Genomic DNA, 18,271 nt, shown 5'->3' with positions numbered 1-18,271 from the left:
TCAATTCCAAGTTTGCTGGATCACCCAGCTTCACTGATGAAAGTGTATTCTCTCCAGCCTTGGAGAGCTTTAATAAATCAGGGCCAATGAGAGAGAGAGAAAGGGGAGGAGAGAAACAAGACAGACAAAGTCAAAGCTGAAATCTGAGAGAGAGAATGAGGGAGAAGAGCAGAATACATTCAATATTGCTAAGGACATATTGCCATACCTATTTTTATTTATTTTTTTTTTGTTTAATACATTTTTATTGAAAAAAAATGGGGATACAAAAATAGCATGGCTGTTAGCACAGTAAAAAATACAATGCAATAGAGAATAATATAAGAAAACAAATTAGAGATACAGTATAGTCCAGTACTGATACAGAGATTTTAATCCAGAGCATGACAAAGGTGACAAAACATACTGTTGACCATCAAGTTTCAGACGGGGTAGAAATATCTTACAGTGTAGGTCCAAGATACATGTAATAACCCAAAACAGAGCAAAGGGAGAAGTAATAATGGATAGGAAGATGCAACAAAGTAGTAATAAAAAGAAAAATAACTAAATAAAAAGGTATAACCTAAACTTTGAGTATTAAATGTAAGGTGCAGTACAATGAGTCAGAGCAGAGAGTGATGTTTGGCTAAATGAGTAGATAACAGCACTCCACTCAAGGTGACCATATCTGCAAGAAGTTCTCAGATGTGTCCTCCTGCACAAAAAACAGATCTCTGACCGAGCAATGCCCCTGGGGTAACCATAGTAGGAGAGGACCCCAATACCCCACTAATTACCCCTAGCTGTGGTGGTGCCAGGCAGTGACTGATATCACATAATAACCCACTCCAATTTTCCATCTCTATGTTTTTTTTCTGTTTAGTTGAATCAAAGAGGGATCCAAAATAATTTTTATGATATAGGAGAAAGAAAAAACACTGGAGTGATAATTGTTATGCAACAATCTAATATCTATAAATGATCTAAATTATAGTTTATCTACTGAAACAGAAAACAAAAATGCTTCTTTGGTTTGGTGTTTTTAACATATAACTCCATCTCCTAGATTGTAGGCTTTTCGGGGCAGGGCCCTCTCCTCCTCCTGTGTCACTGTCTGTATCTGTCTGTCATTTTCAACCCCTATTTAATGTACAGCATTGTGTAATATGTTGGCACTATATCAATCCTGTTTAATAATAATCTGGTATAGAGTTCTGAGAAGCTGAATGATGCTCACATCCTGACTTGTGTATTCAGCCAGAGAGTAAGTTATTTGGCAGTGAGTCATTGTTGAAGAATGAAGTTGGGAATTGAGGAACCATTGGATATTGGCATTCTCTCTAATTATTTCAGTGACCCAGGATAAAGTAGTGGTCATGCTGCATACATTGTTTCTAATAATATTACATTATACAAATATTACACAACACTTAGTTTGGCCTGAAAAGAATTTTCAGGATTGCTCATTTTATTCTATACAGTATACTTATATTTCTTCACCATATCAAGGCTTAGGCCACACAGAAGCATGTGGTTACAGTTATCAGATGGCTGGCCCACCCTCCTGTTGGCTGTATTTAGGGAGGCAGTCCATCTGCCCGATAACCACAAACACATGTCTTCATGTGACCCAGGTCTTAGTTCCTCTCATTCTGTTACCACCAGCTGAAAGATCAGATCAGTATAAGTGCCTAAAAATCGCAGAGAATGAAACTGGAGTAAATGACTCCCTTCAGTTTCCACTCTTCTCCAACTAAAGTTAAATTGTATAGATGAGAATGCAAAGAGGGGGGGGGAGATAATAACAATAAACTATATTATTTTTTTATTAAACTATATTTCTCCTCTGTTTCTAGGTTTGAAGATGTCATTTAGGACAAGGGAATTTCAGAGACACTTCTTGATTATTGACTTGTTGCTTGTAGGTCATCAACAAGACAGCGGACATGGCCGCCCGTTAAAAGAGTCACCCATTCAGGCACAAGTGAAACTAAGCAATCTGCGTTGTAAAGAATTGTCCTTACCTCATATTCAGTCTATGTGTAGAGAAGTGAAAAATGACATTGGGCACATCCTGCAACACTGGAGAGAATTGTCCGTAGAGAGTCCAACTGTTCATTACCAGTACCGCTAGAGGAGCTGCAATATATCGTTTCACAATGCAGTGTGCTGCAGACCTGCAAACAAGAAAATGGGCCATTTCACTTTGCTTTTCAGTGGATAGGGGTGATGCAATGTGCTGTATATCATCAGGGGCCTTGTCCTAAAAACCTAAATTCCTCCATGCAATCCTTATACAAAACATTAGTAAAGTTAATGAGCTTCTTAATAAAAGGCAGAAAGAGTGACGGTGTAATCTTTTGCATCGTTTGCTATTTGTTATGAAGAGCTGTTCCAATACAGGCCAACTTGGTCAGCCTCCTCTTTTTGCTTAGGTTCCTTTTTAAGGATTAGCATAGAGTGATGGAAATTTAACAAGAACTAGTACGAGTCAGTAAAAGATGTTTTTCCATTGATAAAATCTAGTTAAAACAGACAAAGTGATAAGTTACTTACACATGTCCAGGATTTTAGGATACAGTATGAGTAAAAACAGGTCAATGTCTTGGCTTGTAGCAAAAGATGAAACAGATCTCAATGTTTGCTTCTGGAAGTTCCATTCGGAATTGCTGTGCTCTAAGTAATGCATTATGATGACAGATTAGGGCAGGAACCACTATGGCTCAAATGTAGAAAAAGCAAAAACATAATAATTATAAGGATGGTGGTTCTATGAGATGTTATTACCTGACCCTGAGATGGGATAAAACAAGCAGCCTACAGTAGTGGATGGAGACCTCTGTTGGCCTGGCTGCTCCCATTTAAGTCACATGCTAAGAGTTTAGGGGAAAGTAAGGATTTAAACTAGCAGGAGACAAGGCAGTAAAACAAAAGCAGCATTTTTACCTCAACCCCATCTACTGAAAGGCAGCTAGTAGAGTTACCCTTTATTAACAAATGCAAAGCCTATATAACCAACAAGCCTCCTATATTGTATTTTAAATGCTGAAAATCTGTGTTAAATCTACTGCATAGCTTTTAAAGAGAATAATTATGCATAGAAAAGCTTTGTTATGCCAGACAACTACGGCATATCTCTTGGTCCTCCAAGTGGGTGACACAGTTGTCCTACAACCACTACACCATGCAAACAACATATCTTGATGGATTTGTTTAAAATAACCACACAGTCTTCTCAGCTGGAGTACATTAAAACTGCAACGGTTATTTCCTCATCAGAAAAATGGAAATGAATGAAAATGGTGAAATAATTTTCTGTATATTTACACTTGGCACACACCATGCTCTTATCCTTAGGTGAGACCCTAAAAGACAAAATCAATGAACTTAACTTTAGGAATTAAATTTGGCCATGCAGGAAAACGGACATAGCAATTCATCATATATGGAAAAACTGGCATAGTCAAAAAGGTAACAAATTTAACAGCTAGTAACCCAGAAGTGGCTAAGCAGTAGTCATTTTACTTTGGTCTGAATACTGTGAAAGCCTCTGGGTCATGGGGCTTAGCACACCGTTATATCTGTTAGCATTGCCGAATAAACCTGAAACTTTAGAAACACAAGTAAGGGACTGCTAGTGACATGATGAGTTTTTTAGTCATGCCAGTGCAAGCAAAACCTGTCTGCAGTTGACTGTAAATTGGAAAGACTTTTTGATTAATGTGAACCACTGGGTTCCTAAGGAGAAAGCTATGCTGTGCCCTGTAGACACAACAGCAGCCAATGGTGCACAATAAATTATTGTTACTTTGTAGCCCATTTCTAAAAACAATTTAGTTCTCATTAATTTAATTGCAGATGATTCTAGTTGCACTATGCACTTGAGTGGGGCTAACAAAACGAGACAGCTGGTGCATACATTTCTAAAGCCTTTGTAGTTGAGGGTCTTTTTGCTAGTTCCCTGAGGGGTCACACCTCCCTGCTTTGGAAAAAAAAATGGCAAATTTGCTGGATTGTAGTATAAAATTTTAAATAAAACAAGATCTATAATACATTATACACATGAGGGCACATTTATATTTGCAGATTTGAATCCCCAATAGCCCCCCTCCCCAATAACTGTCTGTAAAGGCAAATCAAATGACTGCCCTGTAGTTGATTATTGAGAGATGACAGACCTGTAATTAGCACAGACAATAAAAGAACAGCCATTACCCATGCTGTGCCATGCTGAAACTTGTACTGATACAAAATGCAAAATAAAAAAAATGGGATATTCCAGAATACATCAGAAAAAGGGGGTATATTTTTAAACTATCAAGCCACTGGAATTTGAAGCTTTATGGACCAGAACTTCCCAATATATTTTTTTTTTTGTTGATTCATTGACAGGCCTCACTTGTACCTTATCCTGCCCCATGCAAAAGCCTTAAAGATCCCTAAAGGTTGCTATTATGGACTATCTGCAAGTCTTCTATACTAACCCTCTGCATACAACTGGGAGACGCTGACCTAAACTAAGAATGTTGAATAATAAAGTCATATATAGTGTTGATCTGTATGTTTTGAATCCGTAATTCTCAAAGTACTGAACCCAGAGGGTCTATAGAAGGAACTGGATATCTAGTATTTGCAGTAGGCTAATAATGGGAGCTCTAATGCTTCTTTGATTAGAGGATCACTTTATTGCCATTCTCAGATCTTTACCGTGACCAAGCTTGTTGTATATTGTATTTACATTTGTCAGAAAACTAAAGAGAACCTGTATAGAAGTTTGCAAATGTGTTCTTTAATAAAGGTGTGGGACATAGAGCCATCATCTTTACACTTGCTTCACTAATGAGTCACAGAACCAGGATGGGTATGACAATGTCACTTTAAAACATAAGAGTGATTTCACAGCAGATTTTATTGTTCCCCTTTTTCTACCAGGTATAACCCTGCTCCTGCCAGATTCCTGTTCTGTGGCCTTCCCAGTCTTAAAAACCATTTCCCCACGCACACGCACTGCACAATCTGCAGATACAGGCTCACTTGGAATGCATAAGCCGGGTGGTGCGGTGATAAAGCGATAAAGCAAGTGGATGGTTAAACCACCACCAGTTCCTTTTATGTCCCATTGACACATTCTTTTTTTTTTCTTACTTTCCTGTGGACACAATAGGAAGTTACAGGAAATCTCCCCAATGTAAGAAGAAATGATCTTTTAGTGGTCAATAAACAGGAACCATAATCAGAAGGTTTCTACCTCTGTTTTGGTTCTAACCTTTCTGGCAGGGAAGGGTTAGTGTTTTTATTGCTGCCAAACTAAACAAAGTTCAGGGGAACACACATAATGAACCCTGCACCCAAGCTGTAATTTACTTACATGTGCATATGCTTGTTGCCATTTTATAAAGTTCTTGTAGGTAAACACTTTAACCCAAAATGAATTTTAAATAACACAGCCACCTATTATGTAAATTGTGAACACAAAAATGGACGTTTTACTTGCCTTTAAAATGAATCCAATGGCTACAGCAGTGTTCCCATCCCTCCTGCAGAAAGAGTTAAATACAAAGTTATCTTATATAAGTCAGTTCAATCACAAATCACTGTATATTTTCCAGATTGTGCACAACAAACATGTGTTTCCTGTTCTCAGTGAGAACAAATACATTTGTATCATTAAATGTTGAATCTTGGCATAACTGAATGAAAAAAGAAATATTTCTTACCCATTACCATCACTTTATTGTCTGTGACCTAAATTCTACTCAGGCCAAAGTTTTTGCTGGGAAAAGACACTAAAAGTGGAACTTTACAAACAAAAATCATGTGGTCAGGTTATATGCATTGACAATAATGCTACAATTTAAAAAAATAACTCTGATCTGATGGAAAAGAAGAGTATTGTTTATAAACAATCCATATTAACACGTGTAAAATCACCAGGGCTCCTGTACAAAATCAGTTTCTGAAACCAGTTTTCTCCTTAAGGAGTACAAGTAAAAACACCTACTACTGTGGACATCAATTTTGCAGAACACTGTCAAGCATTGGGACATGTTGCTGTAATTTAAGTTATTGTAAGAGAAGAGTACTGCTTTGCTTTAGTCTATTCACTTTTACTATTTTCAGAGGCAAAATGTGCAAAGATCAGCAACATCTAAAAACCAATGTATGTAAAGTATGTTATAGAAAAAAGTTCTTGTTGCCCCTACCAAACCAGCAATCAGACATTTTGCTGTTAGCGTAGGTCTCATTCTTAAGCCACCAATTGCAGCTGTGTATTTGCCTTTCTGGCACAAGGAACATTCATGAACTCTTAGCAGACATAAATAATACCATGTGTTAATAAATAACTCAATGCATGTATGAAAAGTGAAGTGACCGTGTTGTCTATAGTGAATAAATGTCAGCTACCTATTTCACTGTGCTGAATGTTGAATGCCAGCTGCAATGCTGGAAAGTCCTTTATCTCACATGCAAGTGTCATTGTGTCTCATACATATTTCTTAAGCTAGCCATATAGAAATCAGATTAAGTTTAATCATTTTTTTAATCAGTCATGCTACCAAAAACTAATCAGGTGTTTGTATAATCAATGGAAAATTGAAAAACTGAGGCTCTTTTGATTCCATACTCCTTATTATGTGCTTTTGGTCAAGCAAATTGATAATTGTATAGTCAGCTCATGTCTCTGAAAAAAAAAACTGGTTTGCCACTACCAGCCACTGTTCACTTGTGTAAATCAGATCATTAAAACAGGAATCTGACTGGAACAAGAGTCGTGTTGCCCTCAGAACAGATCTTTCACTTTCCATGTTCAAAGTGTGCTAAACAAATGTGCAGCTGAATCTGATCGGTGGTTGTGGGTAACACAGACAGCATTTCTTTCAAGCAATGTCACAATTCAAGCTCTCTCTGCATTGACTGGATTTGTTCTTTAAAAAGACTTGCTTTTCACTGTGACTTGTATAAAGTGCCTTAAACTGCCATAAGGAAAATTATTTGCCAAAAAAGTTATATTCTAATGAATTATAAGTTATTCTAGCACCGAGCCTTCTATAAGTTTTCATGCTATCACTGTATATCTGCCTCCTATCCACAGCATTTGCTCTGGACAATTACATTGTGGACTATTTATTGTGGAAAACAATCCTTCTTCTAATACTGCATTGTGTCCGGACTTATTTTTTTTTAGTAAGAAAATTCTTTATATATAAATTTCTATTAAAATTTGACAATTGTTTTGTTATAAAGCAATTGAGCTGACTCTGTCTTGTGCTTCACAAGGGTGCCTGTTTATAAACAATCAGCTGGCTGTTTGTAGTGGTATAAAATTTTATATCATAAAGAATTATTTATGAAGAATACCTAAGCTGCTGAAGGGTAAAAAGCACAAAAAACTCTTTTATAAAGGATTCATCAAACTGCCCATATTAAAAGTGTTTCATCCTCTGAGCAGTGCCATTTTTTGCTAATATTATTAGCTAGTATTTATATAGCGCAAACATATTACACAGCACTTAATCCTATCACTAGCTGTCCCTCAAAGGGGCTCCCAATGTAATGTCCCTACCATAGTCAAAGCATTTAAGGGAATCTTAAATATATCTGCATATATTGTGCTATGCAACTAAAGGGAGCATTCCCTTCACTTTGCACAGAAAAATAGGAAATGGGAGCCCCTCAAAGCTAGAGATATGCTTTGAGTTTGCTGCTGTTGAGCGGGCTATGTAGCTGCAACAACATTTTGTGCCTTACGCATTATATCTACTTATGTTATAATAATGGCAGCATACAGGCTCACCATTGCAAGGGCTTTAAAAATATGCTGTAAAGAAAACTAAATCATAGGGGCTTCCATTGCTGATGACTTTCTAAAAAAATGCTAGGTGCCTGTCTGGCCTGAATCTTTCCATGACCACTGACCCAGAACAAACATGTGCCAAAGTGATTTACTAACTTCTGTCCTGTATATTTCTTCAATATCAGTGAAAGTTTTGAAGCCATTGGATTATCATGACAGCCACTCGCAGTTTCAGTATGGGTCAAAAATGTGGGCACGGGACTACTGTAAAGATAGAAACTTCTAGTGTGCTCCTGTGCCTTAATATGCTTCTCAGCGATGGGAAAATTCTACTTTTCTTCCCCCACTTAAGCCTCTGGAAGCTTATCAAGGTACTCCATATTATTTTTATTCTGTTTGGGATTTTGTAATAAGTCTCCACACAAGGATAAAATAATAGATTTGTATTTTTATTAGAAAAATGGCTAAATTCAACAAAATCCATCCGGTTGATGTGACCGGAGATGAAGCCTCTAAAATCCAGGCTAAATATAATCATAAAACAATGGCCTGCAGTGTTTGTTTATAAAGCCCCATGAAGGGCCAAAGAAGAATCTATGGTAAGCTCAATAAACACACAACGAGCAATGGAACAGCAACAATTCTCCAAAACAAAGATGTTCATGATATTACTGACCTGGCTGCAGACAACACAAAAGCTTGATGCCCCCTGTGCATCTAGAATAAAAATATACACAATGTAAACTAATAGATACATTTTAAACATAACTTTTTGGAAATCTGCAATTATACAACCACAAATAAAAGGGCACAATCAACACACATTTTTAGTATTACTCGGACAGAAGTAGATTTAGTAATGTGTGTTGTACAGAGTCCAAAATTTATTCTGGTTACATGAAAATCCTGGTGGGTATATGGTCTTCAACAACCCTGGGTTAAAGATTGTATCCTAATATTGGCCAGAAGTAGCAATATTCACAGTGAAAGAGTACATTAATGCATGATGATTGTTAAATAATCTCTCCAGATAGCGGGAGGATGAAATGTCTGCATACAAACAGGCTCAAACCCTTTCTGGGGGTTACAAGAGAGCATGCACAAGACAATGAAGGGAAAGAACTTCATTTAGTGGAGAGCTTGTATGACAAGAACATATATAAAAAGAAAAAAAAAAAAAGTGACCTTCTGCTTTCCTTTGATTGGATGTGCACACACGGAGAGCACTTTTGCCTCACTAGCCCCTCCCCAAATTAGTTAAATGCAAAACAATATGTACCACAGGAGACATAATTACACACCAAATTTGGCTATAATTTGACAAGGATACAGATATAAACACTGAGCGATATGGGTGGGAAGATGGATTCTTCTGATTCAAAGCCCTTGTGCACCCACAGCAAGACCAGGTGTTTGTCACTTAATCATCATCACTTACTATCATTTGTTAAAATTTAATGTAGGAAGGAATGAGCACTGTAAAAACAAATTGCATGTTCTATTCTTTGAAAAGGGGCGGCAATAAGACAAGTGGAAGGGTCCCCTGCTATAAGGACAGCTGATTCCTGAGCCAACTTCATAGTATTTTTTGTTCTGCTACTTTCACTCATATCCTGCCCTTCCATTTTTATTTCATTCTCTCTTCCAGCTATCCTGAAGACATTGTGATGGTGAATGTTGGCACTGCTAAGTCAACAGGCAGCATTCTGCTAAAGTTAATAACCCAACACCAATCTTGCTCTGCACATGTGCATTGTGCAGATTGGGCACTTGGTCATTTATATTTGTGGAATGCCATTCATTTCGCAGAGCATGGATTTGAGCTAGTGCAGAACAACACTGAGCATTTCCATCAGAGAACGGAGTAGAATTCCATAGACTCCAGCGGCTCACATGTGGCTGCTGGATTACCTGTCAGTCTTTTTTAATTATATGCCTTTGTCCACTGTACTACAGCTGATTCCTTTCATCCCTGAATTTATCAGATGGAGGAGGGGGCAATTAGGTGTGAGCATGTGACACCTAAAGTAGTAAAAAAAAATAATGTCAGGCTATATTTCCAAGCATACACCTACATGAGGAGTTGAGCTTTTTGCAAGAGAGGAGGAGAGAAATAGTAAGACCTTAATCTGTTATTAGGAAACTAAAAATCAGGGAGGCTTTAAGCCTATATGATGAGATGTGGTTACAGACAGACAAAGCTACATTATTGGGTTATTGAAGGTACAAAAGTTCAGTGTGTCAAAGGTAAAACTTATACAATTTATATTATTCAACATGGTTGCTTTCAGAGTTTCCTTGTTCAGGTTTGGCTTTATATTTGCTCTATGTCTTTGCTACCTTTGCAAAACCTTGTAATACTTTACCTTACTACTTCCACTTGGTGCTCCTCACTTCCCCATCAGCAACCCTTCCTGTCAAAAGTAGACAATTGATACCAAAGCTGTAAAATTACCAGAAAGAACATCTGTGCATACAAAACATTAATAATAACAATTATTCCTATGAAATCTGACATAAAATGATACACTTATATCACAGGAGAACAACTTGCAAGGATGGATCAAAGTTCTCACAAGGCTATACACAGCATCGGAGTCCCTTGGGCCAGATTGACCCAACAGATTCCACGTCCCAGTGGGGCAATTATGATGCCACTGCAAATTATTTATTAAGGGCTTTATTTAGGAATGTGTTACTGCTTGTCTTGGAAGTAGATATCATTTTTTAAACTAAAAACAGAACTTGTCCTTAGAGAAAAGCACAAATGAATTATAATTTCTATGACTGCCATTGACAGGGATGCATTCCCTTTTACAGGGATGTAACGCTAGTCATTCATTCTTGGGTACAGCAGAAAATGATCATGACACTTCATTCTTATACTGGGAGCATGGAAAGCAGTCCATTTTGAAGATTTTGTTCATTAATAAACAGTATCTATACAGAACTAACATATTACATAGCTACGTACATTAATTAGGGGCAGCAAATGGCAGACAGATACAAACAATACCACAGCAGGGGAAGAGCCCAGGAGAGCTTACAATCTAATCTTTAGAGATCTTGTCATATAACTAGAGTATTGTGATAGGTTGAATGTGATGTAGTGTCCTTTTAGTTTTAACCTTCATGGATTTCTAAAAAAGAAGTTTAAAAAATTATTCAAGTCTCTTGAGAACTCCAAATTTAATGTAACACAGTATTTACAAATGAAAATACTTCTTTACCCTAAGTCAGAGAAAAATAAATATCACCCTTAACAGGGGACCAAAATCTTCTCTGGGGAAAAAAATACAGAGCCTTGTTTATAAAATCAGATGTTTATAGTCCCCAGTGACTGCACTGCAGTATATAAATCATCATGGCAATCAAACCCCAACTTCAGATCAGTAAAAAGGTATTGATTGAAGCCCAACATTTCTCACTCAGTCTACTAAAACATTTTCAGAGGGGGCCGAACAAAACAGCAACCAAAGAAAATCTTGCTTGCAATATCTTTGCAAGCCGACCTTTTATTATCATTGCCCATACTTCTATTTATTAGTCCTGTCTTGTAAGCTAAAAAGTTAATAAACATTTAAAGTGAATAGGAAAACTTACCCTAGTTGATTTGCCTAGATACCCGTGATGTTGCAGCACAAGCAAAGATTTGAGATTCTCAAGTTTCTCAGGTGGCTGTAGAAAGGTTGACATCACATTTTACATGAAGGTGATGGATTTATCTATACACAAACTTATATTTAGATGAAGGCAAGCTGAATGTGAGCGAAGCCAGGCCAACAATGGTTTCAGGCTGTAATGACATCAGTACAACCACATAGAAAAACGAGACAAGTAAGATGGTATATGTGCAAAGCTACTGCATTGCGTTGGATATATTAATAGAGCTAATGTGCTTCTTTCTACAACTAAACACTAAATAAAACTGTAATATAAGCTGCAATAAATTGTCCATTTAACAGCGGATCACCTTTAAGTAAATAAATGTTTGCCGACAGTTAAACTTGGATTTCTCTTTTGTGGTAAAGGCAATATACTTCTTAACATTTAAGCTATAAAATAGTAAAGCCACCAACTTTGCAGGTTTTCACAAACATCTGGAGCTCTGTTGACCGGCATACTAAATATTGTAACATTAAAGCTGAACTCCCAGCAAACAGCTTAATACACAGATTAAATACATATTTACAAGCTGTTCAGCTGTATTCCTTTCATCTATTCCTGAATATCACACAACTCCACTACAAGGGTTAATACTCAGGTAGGTCTAGAAGTAAAATATTTAGCCAGGACGTCTAGGGCCAGAAACAATCTGGATTGTTTGATTGGAAAAGCAGAGCTTTGTTTGCTGGGATAGAGAGGAGTAAGGTAAGCTGTGTGTTCCTTACATTCCCTCCAGACCATAATTAGCATTGACTTGCTTTTTTTAATTTCAAAATGGTTTTTAATATTATTTACAAATACATACTTATAGAACAGACAAAACAAAAAAAAAAAAATCAAAGATGCAGCCTAAGGGTGGAACAACTAGGGTTAAATCAAACAAAATATCCCATCAACAAATTTCAGACCCTTCAAAAACTAAAACCAGTATATTAACGTACATTTTCCATTGATAAAATGATATGTTGAATTAAGAAAAATGGGGAAATACCAATCTAGGTTAAGGTCTTTGTACATCTTGGTTAAGGCAGAGGTAGGCAAACTCCGGCCTCTAGGCTGGATATGGCCTAGCCAGTATTCCAATCCGATCTAACGCCCCCCTAGTTATTTATTGTTGGATCCGGCCTAAATGATTTGTTGCATTATCGGGAGTTCCCATGATATCATCAATATCATAGAGTTCTGGCACAGTAATCCCAATTACTATGCCTAAAGAGCAGAAGCAACGCACAGCTACCAGTCTCAAATGACCTCGAATGTCATGTCTTCAACCCTGAATAGACTGAAAAATTATTCTTCGTCCAACGCGGCAACAAAGCCTTGTGTTTAGTGTGCAACGACACCAACAGCACATTCAAGGGGCACAATCTCAAGGTGCATTTCGATGCCAAGCACACGTACAGAGAATTCATTGACTTCTACCGTCACCTGTCACATGTTCAGTTTCCAATGTTGTTAGGCCGTGTAATCGCAATGTTTGGTAGCACTTATTCGTGCGAGCAGCTGTTCTTGAAGATGAAGTTTGGTAAGAACAAGCTCACCGACAATCACCTTAATGACATTCTGTTGCTGCACTCCTCATCATTAGAACCTGATATTGCATCTATCTCTAAGAACATGCAACATCATGTTTACCATTGACCATTCTGTATTTTTAAATAAAAAACCTTTCCTTGGACACATTATTTCGTCTGGCCTAGTGTACTTTCTTGACCTTCTGAAATAGCCTAGTAGTCCAAAAAGTTTGCCGACCCCTGGGTTAAGGTATTGTACACGCTCTTATCATCTCTCCTCTGGACTACTGTAACATCCTCTTCTCTGGTATTCCACTAAGCCGACTCTCTCCTCTACAATTTAACATGAACGCTGCAGCCATCCATCCTTCCCACCGCTCTTCTTCTGCTGCATCTCTTTGTAGTTCTCTTCATTGGCTTCCATTTCACCTTAGAATCAAATTCAAACTCCTGTGCTTTGCCAAATCCCTCCACAGTTCTTATACCAGTTACCTTTCTGACCTGGTTAAAAAACACTCACTCCCCTAGCCACTCTCTCTGCTCCTCCAATGACCTACTAATGACTTCCTCACACATAATCTCATCACACTCACGGCTCAAAAACTTTTCTAGAACTGCCCCAACTCTCTGGAATAGTCTTCCTCGTCCTATTCGGCTTGCTCCTACTTTCTGCTCATTTAAAAGAGCACTCAAAACCCATTTTTTTCAAACTTGCCTACCCGTCTTCTTCTGTCTTTAGAAACTCACTACTTCCCACAACTACATATCGCCCCTCCTACTGTGTGTTAATTCCCCCACCTGCTAGATAGTAAGCTCTTCGGTGCAGGGTCTTCTCCTCCTGTCATTGTCAGTATCTGTCTGTCATTTACAACCGCTATTTAACGTACAGAGCTGCGAAATATGTTGGCGCAATATAAATCCTGTTTATTAATAATAATAATATTTTAGGACCTAGGTCTTTTATTAACTACCAATGCCTATTAATAACTAGACAGGAGAAATTATCGTTGACCATTATCCATTCCAATTTACATTTATTGAAATTTAAAGTGAGACCAGGGGACTTCCTTTGGTAAGTTGGTTGCCAGCAAAACATAGAAGATGAGTTGTGCAGCGAGGGTATTTTATGCTTGCTTTGTGGAGGTCAGCTTTAAATATACTACTGCCAAAATATGTAATTTCTTACATTTCAATGTAGAATTTTAAAACTTTTTTTCACCATAATAGAAACAGAGATTTTACACTTCAGTTGCCTTAAAAGTTCAGTTTACCTTAGGCAACTTTTACTACACAGATCACTCATTCCTTCCTCTTTTCCAATCAGGCCTGTATATTTACAACAAAGAATGTATATTTTTTGTTGTCAGCCTGATACAACTGTATCCACAAATCTGTTCTCTAACTATCCTTAGACAAACAATTCAGCCTGTAATAAGTCCTGAATAAATAGATGGATAAAAGATGTTTGTAGTCAGCTTTGGTTATCAAGTGTAGAGTAACAAGTGTTCTTAAACAAAAATAATGCATAAAATGTTTTACAAAGAAACCAGCAAAGTCTTTACCTGTTATGGAAATTAAACAGAGTAAGAACACGGCTGTTTCATGGGTTTCTATATAAACTGCCTTTCCATCATTTCCCTTACCTGCCTTTCCAATACATAAATCATTAGGAGGTTATTAAACGCTTGAGCTGTCATCAGGGTTTACCTTTCCTCAGCCAATCACAGAGTACTAGAGGTGATGAATGGGGAGACTTGTCCCCATTTAACCTCTAGTGCCTGGGGAGCACAGCCGTGGGAATCCTCCTGTCATTGTGGGATAACCTGTCAAAAAATAAAAGTTAGTTACACAAATCACACACGTTCAATAAATTACGTTACATTAAAGCCTTTTTTTCTTTAACACATTTTTTTTTTTACACACGAATTTGCAAAGTTGAATCGGGTCTATCCGAATTGGACAGCCAGATTCTGGTCGAATATAAGGACAACCCGAATTGGAACACCAACACTAGTTATAACAACTCTCCATGTCATACAAGACAAGAAACCAAATTTTGATGGGTTAGAAAAAATACCTACCCTACCCTTGCAACTCTGGGTCAGCCCATCCTGTTATCTATCGTACCTAAAATCTCCCATCTTCATACTTCCACAGTATATCACTTTTTCAGATAATGTACACACATAACCATAAAAAACCCTAAAAATAACAATTTAGTTTAAATGCTTCACAATTGTCTTCCTTTCTGTTTTTTTTTTTTACTTAGACTGGAAATAAGTGTTTGTACATATGATCATTTCTGAAGTCATAGTATTCCATATAAAATAGTTATTTTTAAACAAGTAACACATCTGATGTCTGAAACAAGCAAAACATCCCAGGTAATATTATATTATATTATTATTAATAAAAGTTTTGATTAACCAATTGATTCCCTCCAAGGTGGACATACAAGGTATATGTATGGTAGAATTTGTCTCCACAAAATCAAAGTCGCAATTCACTGGGGTGCAGGGTTCTTAGCAATGAATGCAAATATACTTAAAACCCTCCAGCCAAACTATCAGTCTCCAAACCAACTCTGAAAAGGACTACCCAAAACGTCTGGACAGTACACCGTGAAGTATTTACATATTCTTAACTTGCAAAAAAAGCACTTTACAAAAGCCCTTAGAAGCACTGAAAGCCAAACATTAGAGCCTTTGTTGTTATATCTGAGAATTAATAACTTCAGGTCACAAGCAGCAAGAGAGGTCATAGATGGTTGGTTTGTTTTAAAGTTTTTTTTCTGCTAGCTTACTGTAAAAAACTTCAACGCTGAACGTCAGTTATCATTTTTGTACAGCTTGCCGTGCCCCCTGGCTCGGATATGCAAGTACGTTTTTATAAACCAGGTAATGCAATAGGGGGGCAGCACAAATGACTCAAAAATGTTTCATTTAGTTAATCCCTGAAAACAGATCTGTTTCCTAAACCATCACTTACCTTAGTTTAGTACCCAAAATTTTGGAATGCAGATATAACACTCCTGTACTGAAATTGTGTCAAAATTCTTGATCAGTCTTGGACTTATTGCTTACAGAAGGTGCATTAGCACCAAAGGTGAAAAGGCAACCCACAGGCTGAACTAAGCACCATAGGTCCTGTCCCTTTTAGCACCCTATCTTGTTGAAGCAACCAAAGCAACCAACCTCTTCTGCCTACGCTGTCTGGCCCTGAACAGATTATACAGCGGCCAACCTTGTGATAGCTATTGGTTGATAGGTGGAACACATAATGTAGATGCAGAGATCTCACCGCTGAAATCCCTAAGAAATATGCAAAGCCAATAGATTGATGAATAAGCAAATAAACAAAGAAAATTAACACTCGCAAGCAAGGCAAGCTACCAGTAATCTACTTTTAGTGGTGTCCAGGGCATAAAGATAATAAGCAGTTCAGCCAACAAAACCACCGTTACAAGTTGCTACAAGTATTTTATGCATCATATCATTATTGCCGAAGTCAAAAAATTCTGAATGGCTTTATAACCCACAGTTACAAAAGTATATTATATTCTTTTTATAGAATAGTTCTTACCAATACAAGCAGAACAAATGTTATAATACATTTCTAAAAGCATAACTGAAATTACAATGAAGCAGCCAGCAATTTTAAGTATTCCAGCTGCTGATCTATCATCCCACACAAAGATCAGTTCCAAGGACAAAACTCTCTTATTTTGGTCACTTCCTTATCTTGGTAGACTGTATAGTATACAGAATGGTACAATCCTGTTAAAACAGTTTGTTCTCTAAATATATGCACCCCATTAAAATGTGGCCTTGATTCAAGAAATTCCACATAAATACACATTCTTCTTGAGTATTTTTTGTCTCCGGATTAGGTAAAACATGATTTTACATAGCTGTATAAAACAGATACTGGACAATGTAAACAAATCTGGTCTCTACAACAGAATCCTGGGGTAATATTAATATTCTTTGGACTTGGTTTTTCTTTTTCGTTGTGCAGTAACAGTACTATAGCTTGTAGAAGTCTCTGCAACCTCAACGCTGTTCGATCTAATGATGGCTGGCCTAGTCCACCGTGCTTCAACTGTTGAGTCTTTCCTCTTGGTGCAGGCTGCGACCAATACACTGATACAAATAAGTGAAAATAGCAAAAAAAATGGAGGCTGCCATTGGCTAGGAATCTCTTTCATGATGTTTCGGAGGCTCTGGCCTATTGCTTGACTAAAAAGTTCAACCGGATGAATGACGAGTCTCCAGACCATTGAACTGATAGCCTAAGAGAAAAGAGAGAAAAAGAGTGGAAAAAGAGAAACCTATGAATGTATGTATGTTACAACCAACATCATTCAACTCACTACTGTGTGCCCAGGCCGTTATGGGTCCATTTTCTGGGAGTGTGCAATTATGCTAGCCTGGGCTCACAGCAGAATGTTGCAGAGAGGTCACTAGATATATGCTTTAATACAAAGACACAAAATTTATGTCAATATACTGTACATAAGTAACAAAATAAATATGAAAGCCAACACAATTGATTCTCCAATAAAAAAGGTTGCTTCCGGGGTAAACTGATGCAATGGTGAATTAATTGCCTATTAAAGCTGAACTAAGGCTGACTGTGCCATTTGGTAGATTTGTTTACATATTAAGAACAAACAGAAATAAAATAATTTGGCAGGTAAAACAGCTTCCTGCTTGCCCAGATTTCAGCTTTGAAGATTTAAATCCAGCCAAAGCTTAGTAGCCAGGGGGGGTAATGCTGTACTGTAACATAGAAGAATCTATCATTGCAGAAAGTTCAGATTTGTGGGTACCACTTATCCTATTTGTATAACCTGGATATACACATATAACAGGCAAATATTAAAAAAAAACATTGTCAGGGTGAAACAATTAAGTTGTTGCATTAATTTGGAATGAAAATGTTTCCACAAATGTTTTTGAAGGAACATGTTGTATCATGCAATTTTACCCAGTCTAACAACAACCTGACCTACATCTTGATTAAATATGCAGCGCTGTTATTTCATCGCTATGTTTCTTAGAAATACAGCCCAGTTTCATTAACTTAAAGTATATTTAATCCCTAACAATTAACTCCTTTTATTTCCTTTTGTCACATTTGTTTGATAAGTGCAATACATGTTGATTCATCGAGAAATCAGATGAACTTCAATTCCTGTTTTCTCCATGCACTAAAATCTCAAGCAGTACCGTGTTTCCCCGATGATAAGGCAGGGCCATCAAATAAGACAGCCCCCCCTTTTTAGGTAAAAATGAAAAATAAGCCCCCCCCC

The 18,271-nt window shown here is 37.3% G+C and overlaps 2 protein-coding genes across 3 annotated transcripts in view; one reads left to right on the top strand and one right to left on the bottom strand.

Annotated features, from left to right (window-relative positions):
- Positions 1–7,140, top strand: part of EDN3 (endothelin 3) — a 69,635-nt gene extending 62,495 nt beyond the window's left edge. Inside the window, exon 5 of the mRNA XM_072414487.1 lies at positions 1,839–7,140. The gene's annotated coding sequence lies outside the window, so the exon portion shown is untranslated. The remainder of the gene's footprint in view (positions 1–1,838) is intronic.
- A 9,208-nt stretch (positions 7,141–16,348) lies between these two features.
- Positions 16,349–18,271, bottom strand: part of LOC140333078 (chloride channel CLIC-like protein 1) — a 79,917-nt gene continuing 77,994 nt past the window's right edge. For both annotated transcript variants that reach the window (XM_072414484.1, XM_072414486.1), the window contains one exon: positions 16,349–17,248. In XM_072414484.1, coding sequence (XP_072270585.1) covers positions 16,934–17,248 — 315 coding nt within the window. In that variant the 3' untranslated portion in view covers positions 16,349–16,933. The remainder of the gene's footprint in view (positions 17,249–18,271) is intronic.

The sequence above is a fragment of the Pyxicephalus adspersus genome, chromosome 6, assembly GCF_032062135.1.
Source record: "Pyxicephalus adspersus chromosome 6, UCB_Pads_2.0, whole genome shotgun sequence".
Lineage (NCBI taxonomy): Eukaryota > Metazoa > Chordata > Amphibia > Anura > Pyxicephalidae > Pyxicephalus > Pyxicephalus adspersus.
This window is presented reverse-complemented; position numbering and strand designations above follow the sequence as displayed.